Raw genomic sequence first — 17,831 nt, 5'->3', positions numbered from 1 at the left:
GCATGTCCATAGCGGAGTGGGAGGGCTTGTTGAAGTGGTTGGCCACAGGGCGATGGTGTGGTTTGGTGCGTGTCCCCCAGAGATGCTCTCTGAAACATTCCACGAGTTGACGTCCTGTCTCCCCAACGTAGAGAAGACAACATCGAGAGCAATGATACAGCAGAGGAGGTATTTGGATGCGCAGGAAAATCTCTGCCGGACGTGGAAAGATCCTTTGGGGTCTTGGACAGAGGTGAAGAGGGAGGTGTGGCAGTGGTTGGGGACTAGTTATGCTGGCAGGAGAGGAAGAAACAGGGGGCTTTTAGGCCTTCATCATGAGGGATGGACGTGTATAGAAACTGGATGTCCATAGTGAAAGAGGTGTTGGGGCCTGGGAATCGAAAGTCATGTAGGAAGCGGAAGTCGTGGGTGGTGTCCTGGATGTATGTGGGGAGTTCGTGGACCAAGGGGGACAGGACAGAGTCGAGATATGAGGAGATGGGTTCTGTGGGGCAGGAGCAAACAAGAGACAATCGGTCGATCGGGGCAGTCAGTTTTGTAAGAGGTAAAAGGTAGAACTGTCCCCGCAACTGTAGTCGTGCATGTCAATTCCTCTAATGATATCAACCACGCTGCTTCCGCGGTCACCACTGGTCAAGTGACTGCAGACATCACCAATGATCACAGGACCACCCCCACTCCAGAGACAGTCTCCACCTCCACTCCCAATGCCAGCTCTAGATAAGGCTCCAGCTCCAAGCCCTGCCAGCTATTCACTATCCCCACCGGCCTTCCCCATCAGTCCTCAGTAAAGGTCTTGTCTTCATTTCACTGTGCCCCCTTATCAAGGTATTCTGTACGTGCTGCAATACTGAATTTTTCTTCCACCACCACTAACACTGGGCCTACGTTTTCGATCGTGACTCCCACCCACCCTGCGAAGACCACTTCTTCCATTTCCACTATACCCATCCTTTCGGACACCCTGACCTGGCCTCTCACTCAACCTCCTTTGACCTCTTCATTTCCAACTGCCATTGCAACATTGACCACCTCAACCTGTCCACCCCTCTCACCCACTCCAACCTCTCACCCTTGCAGTGCACACCCCTCCACTCCCTCCACTCCAACCCCAACCTCACTAATAAACTAGCTGACAAGGGGGCCACAATGGTAGTATGGCGCACTGACCTCTAGCTTGCTGAAGCCATGAGCCAACTCGTGGATACCTCCCCCTCAGCTTCGATCTCGCATCACCAAGCCATCATCTCCCAGACCATCGACAACCTCACCACCTTAGGGGATCTCCCATCTACTGCCTCCAACCTTCACCACCCAGTTCTACCTTTTACCTCTTACAAAACTGACTGCCCCGATCGACCGATTGTCTCTTGTTTGCTCCTGCCCCACAGAACCCATCTCCTCATATCTCGACTCTGTCCTGTCCCCCTTGGTCCACGAACTCCCCACATACATCCAGGACACCACCCACGACTTCCGCTTCCTACATGACTTTCGATTCCCAGGCCCCAACACCTCTTTCACTATGGACATCCAGTTTCTATACACGTCCATCCCTCATGATGAAGGCCTAAAAGCCCCCTGTTTCTTCCTCTCCTGCCAGCATAACTAGTCCCCAACCACTGCCACACCTCCCTCTTCACCTCTGTCCAAGACCCCAAAGGATCTTTCCACGTCCGGCAGAGATTTTCCTGCGCATCCAAATACCTCCTCTGCTGTATCATTGCTCTCGATGTTGTCTTCTCTACGTTGGGGAGACAGGACGTCAACTCGTGGAATGTTTCAGAGAGCATCTCTGGGGGACACGCACCAAACCACACCATCGCCCTGTGGCCAACCACTTCAACAAGCCCTCCCACTCCGCTATGGACATGCAAGTCCTGGGCCGCCTCCACCATCAAATCGTTCTCAGCCCCCTTCCCCACATTCCTGATGAAGGGCTTATGCCCGAAATGTTGATTCTCTTGCTCCTCAGATGCTGCCTGACCTGTGCATTTCCAGCGTCTCACTTTTTGACCCCTCCACTGACACTCTCACTCGATTGGCGCAATTGGTCCTCACCCTCAACAACTTCTCCTTCGAATCCTCCAACTTCCTTCAGACCAAATGGGTAGCTATGGGCACTCGAATGGGTCCCAATTATACCTGTCTCTTCGTAGGATAAATTGAACAATCCCTCTTCCACAGCTACACCAGCACCATCCCCTACTTCTTCCTCTGCTACATTGATGACTGTATCGGCACCAGCTCGTGCTCCCATCAACTTCACTAACACCTTTCACCCTGACCTCAAGTTCATTTGGCCATCTCCGACACCTCCGTCCCCTTCCTGGAGGTCTCTGTCTCTGTCTCCAGCGACTGTGTCAACACGGACATGTATCGCAAACCCACTGATTCCCACAACTACCTTGACTACACCTCCTCCCACACCCCTTCCTGTAAAAAAGCAATTCCTTAATCCTACTCGTTTGCCTCTGCCATATCTGCTCCTAGGAGGAGCAATTCCACATCCATCCCAGATGTCCTCTTAATTCAAGGACCACAATTTCTCCACCCAAGTAACCAACAATGCCCTCCATCACACATCCTCCACTTCCCGCACCTCCACCCCAACCGCACCAAGGATAGAACTCTCCCGGTCGTCACCTTTCACCCCATGAGTCCCCGTATTATCCTCTGCCATTTTCTCCACCTACAGTCAGACCCCACCACCAAAAATATACTTCCCTCACCATCCCTATCTGCATTCTACAGAGGCCATTCCCTCCAAGACTTCCTCATTAAGTCCCCGCTACCCACCAACCCACCCTTTACACCCGGCTCTATTCCCTGCCACCGCACGAGGTGCAAAATCTGCATCCACACTCCCCCCCTCACCTCCGTCCAAGGCCTGAAAGGATCATTTCAAATCCGGCAGAGATTTTCCTACGCGTCCACCCTCATTTGCTGCATCCGTTACTCTCGGTGTGGTCGTCTCTGTATCAGGGAGACAGGACGCCACCACATGGTGCGGTTCAGGAATCACCTCTGGGACACATGCACCAAACAAACCCATTGCCCTATGGTCCGACCACTTCAACTCCCCCTCCCACTCTTCCAAGGACATGCAAATCCTGGGCCACCTCCACCGCCAAATCAAAGCCACCTGCCGACTGGAGGAAGAACACCTCATCTTCCACCTTGTGACCCTACAACCACAAGGCATCAACATTGAATTCACCAATTTCCAAATCTTCCCAACCACCATCTTATCCCAGATCCAACCTGCCAACTCGGCACCGCTCTCTTGACCTGACCTACCTGTCCATCTTGCTTGCCATCTATCCACTTCACCCTTTCCCCCTGACCTATCACTGTCATTTCCTACCTGCATCTACTAAATCCATCCCATCTGTCTTTCTCTCAGCCCCATTCCCACCCCTCTATTTATCTCTCAACCCCCTTCCACCTCCACATTCCTGATGAAGGGCTAATGTCTGAAACATAGACTCTCCTGCTACTTGGATACTGACTGACATCCTGTTCATTTTCCAGCATCACGCTTTTTCACTCTAACTCTCTAACATCTGCAGTCCTCACTTTCACCTCTATTAATTAAGCCTTGGATACTGTATATTTTACTAACTGTTTGTTTTGAATGCTCTTTGTTTTATACTGCATTTCCATGTTCTTGCTACTACAAATAAAATCACCTCACACTTGTTTGCATTGAACCTCATCTAAATGCCACTACACTAATTTGCCCATGTCCTTTGGTAAGTTTACGCAATCCTTCTCACAATTTATAGGATTCTCTGGTTTTGTCTCATCTGGAAGTTTGGAAATTGTTCCCTGCACATCAAGATCTGAATCATTAATGTACATCAGGAACAGGATCCCAAAACTGACCCCTGGGGAACTGGACTTCAAATTTTCCTTCAGACAGAACATTATTATTCACCATTACCTTTTGTTTTCTATCCCTCAGCCAATTCTGCATCCAGGTTACTACTGTCTTGTTTACTGCATAACCTAAGTTTTCTCACAAGACTTCTGTGGGGCATGGTTGCAGGCAAGGCCAGTGATGGTGAAATGATGAATATTGGGAATGTGCAAGAGGACATAATTGGATAAGTGCAGTGATCTCATTGATTATCGGGCTGGAGAAGGCACCAGAGATTGGCGAAAATTTGAATACAAGGGAACTTTAGATATATTTTAATTTTGAAGAAATAAAGGAGGAGGCTAGTCCGGAAATTGAGATAAATATGTAAGATCTGTTTTAAATTATAACTTTTAGTTGGAGTAGCAATAGTGCATGTGTTCAGTGTTTACTGGTTCATGTTGAAAAAAGCATGGATTGTGTTTTTAGGCTGTGGCTCCAAGCAACAGATTCCCAAAGTCAGGTCTTATTTCATCTTTAGCTGACTACAGTGGTAAACTTATTTCTTATTGTTCTTTATTTTCGATTTGTCACTGATTTATGACTTGAGGGTTTTTGTAATGTGGGCAACTTAGTAATTTAACATTTAACATATGGCACACCATGTGCGCATATTATGAATCACGAAGGTTTCTTTTAAATGAGGACTTTGTTTCTCTTTTGAAAAATGCTATGAAACTCGTGTAACCTGAAATACAGGCTGCTGCTGGCTCAAAAGAGAGTTTTAAAACCCAGTAGGAATATTGCCCTCAGACAAACTTTGGGTCAGAGGGTTAACCAGTCTGTTCTTCATTGCGTACTGCTTCCCCATGATTAATTAACCAAGACAACTTTAAAGCTAAGTCATCTGCCCTTCTCCAAAGGGCACCCAGGCTATTCAAAGAAATGCACAAACTTCAAACCTGCTCCTGCCAGGTGTAAACTGTGCACATAGTGTTCCAGACATGAGACTGAAATCTGACACAAGTAGAGGCAATTGCTAATTTATAGAGCAGTTCCCTCCTATCCCCTTCCCATTCCAAACTGTGCACATATGGGAAATGTATTTGGGAGCAGAACTTCTGATTTTCAGGTATGACCACTACTTTGTCACAATTGAGAAACCTACCATTCTTGTGAAAATCCAGGTCCACATTTCAACTTTTCTTTTAAAAGGAAGCCTACCTGCCTGAAATGTCGACACTCTTGCTCCTTGGATGCTGCCTGACCTGCTATGCATTTTCCAGTGCCACGCTTGATCAACTCTGATTCCTTCACCATCTGCCGTCCACACTGTCTCTTAGTTTTATAGTTCTTGCCTTTTTACTTGTACTGTTTCAGCCTACACCTTGAAATTCAATTCCTAAAACTAATAATGTATTTAAAATGCATGATCCATGACCTAGCTACTCCCAACACTCCCAATATATTTTAGTAATGTAACTGTTCATGGTTAAGTAGCTGGCAATGAAAATCTGAGAGAGTGTGGAGCACTTGAGGATGAATGAGAGATTTGAATTGTTGGTAAAATATGGCAGTTGAAGACGCATTTACTGACCTTGATCAATTGTATGAGCTTATTCAATTTCTTTCAATCAGATTCACTGAACTGGAGTGCCTGTAATGATTCTGATGGGTATATGCTCCCTGTGACATTCTCAGTCTCTGTCTTGTAGATGTGTTGGCCTATTTTGGTGGAGAACCTCTGTCTTTCAATCCACTTCCAATGCTGAGGCTTCCAGTATTGCATCTGAGAAACTAGAAGAATGTGGTCTGCACTGTTATCTCATTTTTACTCTTGTAGGTCTGACACTCTTCCCCAGTTACTTCCAGCACTTGTTTCAGGCTAAATGCTCCCATTTGAAAGCTGGCTCCAAGTAGTGTAAGTTTGCTCTAAGCAACATTTGAAACTGACTTGAACCTATGTCCTCAAAGCATTAGCCTGATTCTTTGGTGTACTAGTCCAGTAACATTACCACTCTGTCAGTGTCTCCCCATGTTGTTAAAGGACCTTCGGTAAAAGTGTTGAAAATGAAGCTTGTGGTCTGCTTCTGAAAATGCTGAAACTTTAGGCCGTTTGTATGTTTGCTGAGGTGGAAAAAGGGTGGTAAAATAACTAAGACTGAGAACTCCTTGTATGGGAATTATTGGCGTGAAATCTTATTCTATTACATAGTAGCCCAGTCTTCAATTTCGTTATTGTTGTGTTCCTGACTGTTTTCTTGCACTCTTTTACATTTAATTCTTGACCTTTTTTCTCTCTTCAGATTTTGTGAAAATATTGCTGTTCATATTGTGTTGAATTCTGTGCTATATAAATACAATGTGGAGGTGTCAGTGTTGGACTGGGTGGACAAAGTTAAAAATCACGCAACACAAGGTTACCGTCCAACAGGTTTATTATAACAAAATCTTTTGCTTTAAGTTCTGTGTCTTATGATCCTGTTCCACATCTACCTGATGAAGGCCCAGCACTCCGAAAGCTAGTACTTCCAAATAAACCTGTTGGATTATAACCTGGTGTTGTGAGATTTGTAACTATACATAAATATACATAAGTAATATGCATACAACAGCCAAAATCACTATAAAAATAATTGCCCATTTAAAGATTAACTTTAAATTTTTAAAATTAGCTGCTATACAGTAACTTATTATGAATCATTTTATTTCAAGCAGCTTAACTGTATGCAGTGATATATCTGGTCAGTTAAACTAGTAGTTTCAAAGCATTGTGTTACAAAGATTATTTGTGTGCAAGAAGAGCTGTTTTAAAGCATGTTTAAGCAAAATTATAACTTGAATGCTGTTTTAGTTCAAATGTAAAGGTGACACTTTGGTCTAGAGCAAGGGTAAACACATCTTGGCCTATTAGGAAATCATAACTTATTTGGCGCACAATTAATACAGTGGACCAATGACTATACTCCACTGTCAGGGAAAATGAAAGATTTGTTATTGGGAAGTTGGGTAACCCAGGTGAGGAGCCTTTGTTCGAGGTAGGGGATATTTGAATTCTGTATGTGTAACTGTCACTTTTAATCATTTAAGCTTTGATGACTAGTATTTGTACGAGTTCTGCATCACTGTTAATGGAATATAAAGCAATTTTATAGGAGTTACTGGTTGTGTTAGCACTCTACTTTTAACAGTATAGACGTACTCTTCACTTCTGTTATATATTGGTCACTTTTTTCTAATTTTCAATAGGGCTGGGACGTAAAGAGGAAGAACTTACTGTTGAACAACGCCGTCTTGCTGTTAGGTAGGTTAACGAAACCTACAGTTAATTTTCCTTCTATGTATTTATATGTTAAAAGTTACTTCTAAGTTAATACATCATAATTTTTTTCTTAATGATTTACGAAATGTAGTCAGACCACTGAGAGTACATTGTAAATGGAATACAGTGTATTTTGAGAAGTTATGGGGATTTCCATTTACTTAGAAAATATGAATAATAGTCATGATGGCACATATATGTATTTTATAAAAGAAATGAAAGAAAATGCGTTGTACGTTATATTAATGTTTCTCAAACAATAGGTCACAGCATTAAGTTGTGCCGGGTGACTGTTGTGATATACCTTTTTGAGGAGACGTGTCTTAAACTATTACCAGTCATAACTGATTTTGGCAGGGTATGATATAATCCCATATCGTGCAGTCAGTCTGAAAACAGCAGTGTTTGAAGTCAAATAGGTGCCTCACAGCCTCTTCATGAATGTTATGTGCATATCATCTTACCTTAAAATAAAGAACTCACATGAATGTTCCTTGTGAATAATTGCACTTTTTAATGTCAATGTAGCAATTTAACAGAGACAGGTTGCTTTCCTTTTATTGTCCTTTCCAGCTCCCTTCCTCTTAACACAAGATGAAATGTTAGGAGATCCATAACCAGAAGTAACATGGCTTAAAGAATGACATTGATAGACTTGGCTGAGAACAAATGTTTTCTTGCCTTTGCGTGTGGAAATTAGTATGGGATTGAGGGAGAGATGAGAGAAAACAAAATTAAATCAATATCATTTTAGATGTTCTGTATCTTTCCCTTTTTCTTCTTCTTTGGCTTTCCCTGCGCCTTGCTTTTGTTATAATGGGGACAAAGTACTGATCACAGAGCACTGCCAGCATTGCCACACAAGTTGTGTGAAATTTGGTTTGTTGTTTTTGACTGCACATTTCCATTTTTGGTTTTCCCATCCCCACACACTTTGAGATGTTGTTTCTTCCCTGCTGGAATGGATTGGATGAGCTTGGGTCTTTATCTTTTATTGTAATCATCCATGGAATCTAAGTTTCTTTGAATCTTTGCAATCTATGAGAGTGTCACTGGCTAGGCCAACATTTACTACCCATCCCTAATTGCCCCAGAAGGTGGTAGTAAGCTACCTTCTCGAATCACTGCAGTCCCTGGGCTGTAGGGACACCCTACTGTCCTATTAAGAAGGGAATTCAGGATTTTGAGCCAGTGATGTTGAAGGAATGGTGATTATATTTCCAAGTCAGGATGGTGTGTGGCTAGGAAGGGAATTTGCATCTGTTACCCTTATTGTTCTAGGTGACAGAGATCACAGGTTTGGAAGGGGAAAAGGTGGTGTGTAACATTGTGATGTTGCGTCAAATGTTTAATTGTCTCATTCTTCAATTTTTCCTTGCTCACTTTATTATTTTCTGACGTTTTGGTTTGGTTCTCCTTATGTCTGTGTGACCGAGGTGACTTAAGTTTATCCTGTGACTTATGCCAGTGTTAAAATTATGTCTCCTGGGAAGAATTGAAAATACTGCTTGCTTGACCTCCAGCTTCACTTCTTGTTTTGCAACAGTGGAGCAAGAAATAGACCTAATATGTTGGAGGTTAAAGGACTTTCATTAGAACTGATATAAAAAAATTGCAATCTGTGAGAGTGCCACTGGCTAGGCCAGCATTTGCTGCCAGTTTACTGAATGTTTTTGAAGCAAATTCAGATCTGGGGCGAAACATTTGGGGGTGGTGTCAAGCAGAAACAAAAACAAAGTAACTTGCTTACTAAACTCCCACCAGTCTTTACAATGCCATTTGCTCAATGTGATATCATAAAATGGCACAGCACATTGGATGCAGCAAAGGTTGAGAGTCCTGACAACATCCTGAGGATATCTCAAGATTGTGCTCCAGAATTAGCTGCACCTCTAGCCACTTTGGAAGACTGACAGATTGTGTCCTATCCATAAAAAACTAAACAAGTCCAATCGGCCAGTTACTGCCTCATCAGCTTACCCTCAGTTGTTTTGACTTTTACCCATCTCCACATCCCACAGCATCCATTAATGTTGTACCAAACTAAACATTAAACCAAGGATGTTATTTCAGATGGATTATATAGCACCTGCTTGCCATCCCTTCTTACTTTGAAAGCTAAACAAGATTTGTGCCCAGGATTGAATATGTACTCTTTTAACTCTCTTTTATGGATATTGTTTGCTATAGTGCACCTATTGTGATGCTTTCTTGTTTATATTTACAGCTCAAGGCCTACTTTACTAGAGTATTGCAGCTATCACCTGAATTTTCTAGGTATTTTGGCTGGACCTGCCAGCAATTACAAGGACTATATTGCGTTTATTGAAGGAAACCATATAGACATGAAACTAATAGAAGAACATTGGAAGCAAAAAGGCTTTAGCAAGTTTCCTGATCCTTCCCCATTGGTATGTATACAATGACAATAATTATATTAGTGGGGTATTGCTGATAAAGAAACTAAATTATAACTAAGTTGCAAAATGGACTTTTGGGAACTAGTTTGTAATGACTTAGGTACTGGACTTTCACTTCTGGGACTAGTGTGTAGATTCAATCAAAACTGACTGGATGGAAGACCATCCTATTTGCGGGCTGTGAGGATCCTATGTGAAGGAAGTGAGAGAAATCTCAATTCAGTGTTTAGTATCTAAAAATCAACAGTTTAAGGCAGTCCCTAAATTTCTGTAACTTAAACAAATCGTTGATATGGGAAATGGAAAATGTCACTGCTGTTGCAGTAAGAAATATTCAAATAAAATTGAGGTGCTTAATCCATGTTGGGCCAAAGTGAAAAATATTGCAATCTGTAACATTAATATCTCACTTGAGTGGACATAGACCAACAAAAGCACACATGCACATACACTGTGTTGAAATGCTGTTAAAGGGAAAATCGGTAATATAAAGGGCAAATGTATGTTAAAGTATTAATATCAGTTCTGACCAAGAATACAATAATAATTTCCTTTTTGGGGAAAGAAGTTTAGCTTTTTCACAAGTTGCATTGTAATTTCCCACTTAACTGCTCCAATATCTTCCTCCTTCCTCTCTCCATAACTTTCTGGACCTCTGTAACCCTCTAAAATTGCTCTGTGGCTCCAATTCAAACTTCATGTACATTCTCCCATTTGGTAGCTGTGCCTTCACCTGTGTTTGCCTGTACTTGTAATTGTCTCCCTCCCCCTCACCACATCTCTTCTTCAAAGGAAAAAAAAGTGGTTGTGCTTATTGGAGTACACTTCTCTCAGTTATGGCGCCGGTGGGAAGGAAACAGCTGTCTTCACCTGGCCTGGCCTACATGTGATTCCAGATGCACGGTAATGTGGTTGTCTCATAATTGTAATCTGGGCAATTAAGGACAAGCAATAAATGCTGGCCCAGCCAGTGCCACACATCCTGTGAATGAATTAAAAGAAAAGTCCCAGGACATCGATCTGGTACAATGAGCTTATCCCAACCACCTTCAGCTGCTTCACTGATGATCATAAAGTCATAGGTGAGTCATGATGACACCTAAGTCAGACTGGAGCATTTCAGAGGAAATAAAAAGAGGATACAATGCAAAATCAAAATGTTCACTCATCAATGTTTAAGATTGCAGCATGTTAAGATTAGGATTATGGTTGTACAGTATTCCCCTGAACTTTCTTTGATACTTTACCACTGTGTTAAGAGTCTCAGATTAGGGGTGGCAGAAACCCCATACAACGAGTCGGCAGGCAGAAAATCCCATTATGTAACCCTGTGTGCTGGAACACCAGCATCTTAATGAGTCGGTGTGGTTCCATTAATGGGCCAAATTCATGCCTTGACTGTCTTGTCATTTACTTTTAGATTACTTACAGTGTGGAAACAGGCCCTTCGGCCCAACAAGTCCACACCGACCCGCAACCCACCCATACCCCTACATTTACCCCTTACCTAACACTACAGGCAATTCACCTGACCTGCACATCTTTGGACTGTGGGAGGAAACCGGAGCACCCGGAGGAAACCCACGCAGACACGGGGAGAATGTGCAAACTCCACACAGCCTGAGGCGGGAATTGAACCCGGGTCTCTGGCGCTGTGAGGTAGCAGTACTAACCACTGTGCCGCCCACATTTAAAGCTGGAAATATTGCAGATTAGAGCAAAATAATGCTGATATTGTAAATCTGCTACAAAAATACAAAGTGCTGGAAAATTCATAACAGATCTGACAGCATTATGGAGAGAGATAAATAGTTAATATTTCAAGTGCAATATGAGTGTTCTTCAGAGGAGTCTCTTCTGAAGAGTTGCAGATAGCTGTGTGCCCAAGTCAGAAACAAAAATGGTAAAATTTCGATTTAAAGAAAGTTTTTTTTTTACCTAACCAGCATGCAGGATGTCAGGTTTTATAAAAGTCATTCATGGAATGTTGGCATTGATGGTGAGAGCAGCATTTATTACCTATTTCTACTTGACTTGGAGAAGATAATGGTGAACTGTCTCCTTGAGCTGCTACAGCCCTTGGGTTGTAAGGATAACCACAGTACTGTTTGTAAGGGAGTTCCAGGATTTTGACCCAATGGCAGTGATGGAATGATGATATCATTCCAAGCCAGGATGGTGTGTTACTTGGAGGGGAACTTGCACGTTCCCATTCATCTGCTGCCTTGTTGTTCTCAGTGATTGAGGTTATGCTTTCTAGATGGTGGACGGGTACTGGGGAGACAAGAATTCTTTGCATTTTAACTACTCCTGTAGCCAGAGAAATTATAGGGTAGGCCTAGTTCAGTTTCTGATCAGTGATAACTACCATATGTTGATGATTTGAGGATTCAAGGATGGTAATTCCATTGAAGATAAAGGGGTGATGTTTAGTTTCTCTCAAGTTGGCAGTCGTGTTGCCTGAATGCTACTTGCCACTTATCAGCCCAAGACTGGATGCTATCTAGTTCTTGCTGAATATGGACATGACTGATTTATTATCTGAGGAGTCACGAATGATGCTGAACATTGCACGATCGTCAGCAAACATTTCAACTTTGGATCTTGTGATGGAGGAACGATCATTGATGAAGCAGTTGAAAGTGGTTGAAGTTAGGGAATGACCTAGAGGAACTCCTTGGATTGGGATAATTGAATTCTAACATTTACGACCATCTTCTTTGTGCTTGGTATGACTGCAGCCAGTGGAGCGTTTTCTCACAGTTCCTACTTACGCCAGTCTTGTAAGGGCTGCTATGTTTATCAGACATGGGTCTTTTGGCCTGCCATGTCTCTGCCAGAGCTTTGAAGAAGCTATCCAATTTGTTTCAGTTCTGTGCTTTTTATCCCCATGGTTCTGTTTTCTTTCCTTTATCATTCCCTACCAAAAGCATTTTATCTGCTTTCAATATCATTTCAGGCAATCCATTTCACACCATCATTTTTGAAAAATGTACAGTCAGTTCTGCTATAACGCAGTAGTTTCGCTCTCGTACAATCCTGTGTTGTAAGAAAATCATGTTATAGCAGTATCATTGAAACTAATGGGGCCGGAATCACATTATAAATAATACACACTTTAAAAATTTGCGCTTTAGAAGCTGTGTACCCAATTAATCAGTTGCGTTACAATGAATTAGCATTGAAGAAGTGTGCATTTTCGCAGAAGGACATAGATGCTTTTTACGTATTCTGTCTTCCATGAAGTGTGAAATTTTAGGCCATGCATTATATAAAGCAGGTGCAGGCTGAACCCCTGCTGCCCTGTCCTCTCCCTTAGTACTTGTATTTTGGTCCGGGAATATATCATATTTAAAACCCTTGAAGTGAACCTCTGTTGAATTTTAAAAAAAGCTGGTATGTTTCCAACATCAGCCATCCTCCTATTCAAGCTTGTAATGTCAGTTCAGTTCACAGGTCAGTTCAGATCGATAGCTTTGTCCTGTGCTTGGGCTGAGAGGAACCTTGCAGCATGTAACGTGTGGCAACTTTTCATTAGTCTTACAAAACAGCATGCTGTGAATATTGGAAATTTAAAATCAAAATAAAATATTCTTTAAGTATTTGTCAGGCAGCGTGTGGATCAGTGTTCTGATGAAAGGTCATCATGATCTGAAATGTTAACTTTGTTTCTCTCCGCAGATGCTGCCTCACCTCCTGAGTTGTTCTTAGTAAATTTTGATTTTAAATAATTAGGCTTGGTTAGATTGCAGCCAAGATCGTACAGGTGAACGTGCAGTCTACTAACCTGCTTTTCCAATCTTTTTTCAACTGTTAGGATAGAAAACAAATTTCCCAACTCAAGTTACCTACCAAGGCAGAAAAATCCAGCCAGTGTGTCCCAACAGTGGCCTTTCATCAGAATGTATTTAATTCTTGATAAATTAATGAATATAAGAAGTATTGTGCTTTACTGTGTAATGAATAAATGCTCAGCACTCTTTTGAAAATGTTTTTTTTCCAGTTTTCATTAACCACTCGTATATTGTTGTTATTGATATAAAACTACTTAATTCGTATTTTGTTATGTTATAAATCACTTTTGTCCTGTTGTCCTATATTCTGGATATTTTGTTGTTGTTGCAGTGCTGATAAATATCTAAACATCATATATTTTGTGGGGTTTGTTTAATTTTTCTAGAGAGCTGTAGCAAACAAAATGGTTATCACCTTTATATGTCTAGTTTGGTTCACGCTCATTACGAAGAACTTCCCAATCTCCTACAATGTGGATGACAAGTTTATAAGTGAAGCATCATTCTTCAGGAAGCTATGTTATCTGTTTCTCTCAGTCCACGCATCCAGACCCAAGTATTACTTTGCATGGACTTTAGGTAAAGTAATTTGCTATGACTTCTTAATTGTACATTAGTGCCATATTTTACATTTTATGGTTTAAATTAAACTTTATGAATTAGAGTCATGATGCTTTAATTAATGAACCATAAAGGAACAATTCATACTCAGAACATATTAAAATAATAAATGATTTTATGAACATTGTTAATAATTTTACTTTTGGCTTGTTTGAACCCATTAGATATTTGACCTTTTCGTTCATGGGTGACAGATTTGATTAATGTTGGGAAAATTTGATGTGAAAGATTTGCATAAATAATTCCTCCGTGTTCTTGGAGAAGCCTCACTGTCCCAATCTGTAAATGCTTTCAATTTTGGCAAAAAAGTTTTGAGAAGAGACAATGAGATTACTGTGATAGGCATTGCTATTCATTTTCTTTCTGTTTCTCCTTTCTTGTGTGTTCTCTTTCTAACATTGATAATGCAGAATTTCTGGTTATGTGACTGCTTTTTTTCCAAAGAGTAAACAGTAAAGCTTGGGGCATGAAATTTATAGTAAATTACAAATACCTTTTGATGATCTTCAATTGCAGGCTAGCCTTTGCTTGTTTAGCAGGTAACTATCATATGTGTATGCCACCATAGTGAATACTAATGAGCAACATCATGAAAATCTAAATTATTAGAAATGTATTTGGATGTGTTTCTGATGCTTCATGTTCCACATATTGTAACTATATTTCTGGATCACGTTTTGACCAGTTATTTCCTCCCGGCTTCTGTGAAAATCATTCCAGCAATTGAAAGGAGACTTTATTTGAGCTTGAAAGATGGCTTTACGCAGCAATGTGACTGTAGATTTTAAAGCAGCAGAATAATATGTTGTCCGAAAAATGGTACAATGTGCCTGTTATAGAAAAGAAACCCTCAGATTTACTGCGAGTAAAATGATGTTAAACTATTGAATCCACTGTACTGTGAAACACAGACAAATCACATCTAATCATTTATTTGGAGCATTATTAAAGAAGGAATCTGTTGAATTTCAAATCCAGCCTTACTCAATTTCAATTCGGCTCATAACCTTAAATATCCAGAAAGTTGAAGACTGTGCTACTTTAATTCTCTTGTCCATGTAAAACTAGGTACCATGTCACATGTTGCTTCAGTTATTATTTTGGATTTCTTGGGTCTTGGAGGAGTGAAAATTAGAATGCTACAGTTTTTCAAAGCAGAAGATGGCGAACTTGACAGCATTTTTCGGAAAGTCCGTTTCCATTTCAAAACTAGGAGGACTGCCTCTCAATGATTCAAAACTTTAAAGTGGAAGGTGTTGAGATGCCAAGTTAGGTAGCCAAATTGGAAATTATAAAACTGTGTGTGTGTGTGTGTGTGTGTGTGTGTGCCTGTCTTTCTGTGTTGCTATCATTGTGAATGTGTGCGCTACATCAGACTAACTATCGTGTTTTTTAAAAAAAATTGGATAATAATTTGATTAGATCCTAAGATGTTTATTGAATATTATAAGAAGAGGTCTCTGTCTCTGTCTCTGTCATAAAGGAAGCTCTTATGCCAATCACAAACAGTAAGGACTGCTATCTCTGCCTAGGATTTGCCTCTTGTACAAGCACTGAAGCAAGGCCTTGCTAACCCAGATTTGGAGTGGAAAGTGGGAGTTGACCTGCTGACTCATTTGTCAACCAATCGTCTGAAAGTTAAACAGGATGCTTTAGGAAAGGATGAGTCACAACTTGATTTCTGATGGAAAAAAGGAGGAATTACCATGAATGTATCTCTTCTCAACTGAAAATTGAATAAATGATTAGCAGAATCTTCGAAGAAATAGGTATATAAAAAGGTATTTGAAGAGGTTGGGAGGCTACAGAAGGATTTGGATAGGTTAGGAGAGTGGGCAAAGTGGCAAATGGAATATAATGTGGGAAAATGTGAGGTCTTGCACTGTGGTAGGAAGAATAGAAGCATGGCGAAAGTGAGGACTGTACATCCTGGAGATTAGAATCAAGAGTGTGGTGCTGGAAAGGCACAGAAGGATAGGCAGCATCTGAAGAGCAGAAAAATAAATGTTTCAGGCAAAAGCCCTTCATCAGGAAGGACTATTTTCTAAATGGGGAGAAAATTCAGAAGTCTGAAGTGCAAAGAGACTAGGGAGTTCTAGTCCAGGATTCTCTCAAAGTAAACTTGCAGATTGAGTCAGTAGTTAGGAAGACAAATTCAATGTTGGCATTTATTTTGAGAGGACTTGAATATAAAAACAGGAATGTACTTCTGAGGCTCTTTAAGGCAGTCTTGGGCCCCATATCTCAGGAAGGATATACTGGCCCTGGCGCATGTTCAGAGGAGGTTCATGAGATTGGCCCCGGTAATGAAAAGCTTAACAAATGAGGAACATTTGAGGACCCTGGGTCAAAATATTCGACAGAGTTTTGAAGGATGAGGGGGGGGGATCTAATTGAAACTTATAGAATACTCAGTGGCCTGGACAGAATGGATGTAAGGAGGATGTTGCCATTGATAGGAAAGACTAGGACCCGAGGACAAAGCCTTCGGGTGAAGGGAAGACCTTTTAGAATGGAGATAAGGAGAAACTTGTTTAGCCAGAGAGTGGGCAATCTATAGAATTCACCGCCACAGAAGGCTGTGGAGCACAGGTCGGGGATCAAGGTTTACAGGGAGAAAGCAGGAGAATGGGGTTGAGAAATTTATCAGCCATGATTGACTGACTGGCAGAGCAGACTCGATGGACTGAAAGGCCTAATTTCTGCTCCTATGCATTATGGTCTAAATAGATTCTTGAAAGGAAAAAGCAATACTTCAGATGGAAAGAAAGCTTTTGAAGTGAACCAATGTTGGCTGCCTAATGCCTCAAAAAGAGTAAAGAAAACTGAATAAAATCCCCCTTCTAATCCTTGTTGAGGATCACAAAGGCAAACAACAAAGGGAGAAAACTACTTTAGCAAATGGACAAGAGACTATCACACACAAGAGACTATCACTTTGGTGTGAAGACCATCTTCATCTGTCCCTTTAGCTAATCTGGGAATGGTAAACCATTTTGAGGAGATTGTGACCATTGGCCACTGAGATCAGCATCACTGTACTCTTCTATTTCAGGACCAGTAAATCACACACATCTGTCGCAGGCCATATGAGTTTTCTGCCCATTTTATATTTATCATAATAAACTGTTGCTTCTTAATATACTTAATGTAATACCTTAAAATTACTTTCAAACTCTTGACCCTGTATTTTGGATAATATATGATTACTGAAAAGTAAATTTCACAATTCAAGGAGCTTTCCAGTGTAGAATCAAACTGAGTTTGGTATTTCCTGTCGCGCCTGCACTGGAAAAAATGTATTTGCCAATTTAATATGATTCAGTTTCTGCATTCTCTCACTCTCTCTCCCACACACTCTCTGTCTCTGTCTCTCTGTCTCTCTGTCTGTTTGTCTGTCTCTCTCTCTCTCTCTCTCTATGTCTCTCTCTCTGTCTCTCTCTCTGTCTCTCTGTATCTCTGTCTCTCTCTCTCTCTCGCGAATGCACAGACTCAGAATCTCTCTCTGTCTCTCTCTCTCTCTCGCGAATGCACACACTCAGACTCTTTCTCTGTCTCTCTCTCTCTCTCTCGAATGCACACACTCAGACTCTCTCTCTGTCTCTCTCTCTCTCGCGAATGCACACACTCAGACTCTTTCTCTGTCTCTCTCTCTCTCTCTCGAATGCACACACTCAGACTCTCTCTCTGTCTCTCTCTCTCTCGCGAATGCACACACTCAGACTCTTTCTCTGTCTCTCTCTCTCTCTCTCGAATGCACACACTCAGACTCTCTCTCTGTCTCTCTCTCTCTCGCGAATGCACACACTCAG

At 41.4% G+C, this 17,831-nt stretch overlaps 1 protein-coding gene across 5 annotated transcripts in view; it reads left to right on the top strand.

Moving 5' to 3' along the window:
- The window catches only part of mboat1 (membrane bound O-acyltransferase domain containing 1), a 136,040-nt gene that overhangs the window by 79,286 nt on the left and 38,923 nt on the right, over nucleotides 1–17,831 (top strand). For all 5 annotated transcript variants that reach the window (XM_043719159.1, XM_043719160.1, XM_043719158.1 and 2 more), the window contains 3 exons: nucleotides 7,112–7,166; nucleotides 9,412–9,595; nucleotides 13,785–13,977. In XM_043719159.1, coding sequence (XP_043575094.1) covers nucleotides 7,112–7,166; nucleotides 9,412–9,595; nucleotides 13,785–13,977 — 432 coding nt within the window. The remainder of the gene's footprint in view (nucleotides 1–7,111; nucleotides 7,167–9,411; nucleotides 9,596–13,784; nucleotides 13,978–17,831) is intronic.

This window comes from Chiloscyllium plagiosum, chromosome 29 (genome assembly GCF_004010195.1).
Source record: "Chiloscyllium plagiosum isolate BGI_BamShark_2017 chromosome 29, ASM401019v2, whole genome shotgun sequence".
Classification (NCBI taxonomy): domain Eukaryota; kingdom Metazoa; phylum Chordata; class Chondrichthyes; order Orectolobiformes; family Hemiscylliidae; genus Chiloscyllium; species Chiloscyllium plagiosum.
This window is presented reverse-complemented; position numbering and strand designations above follow the sequence as displayed.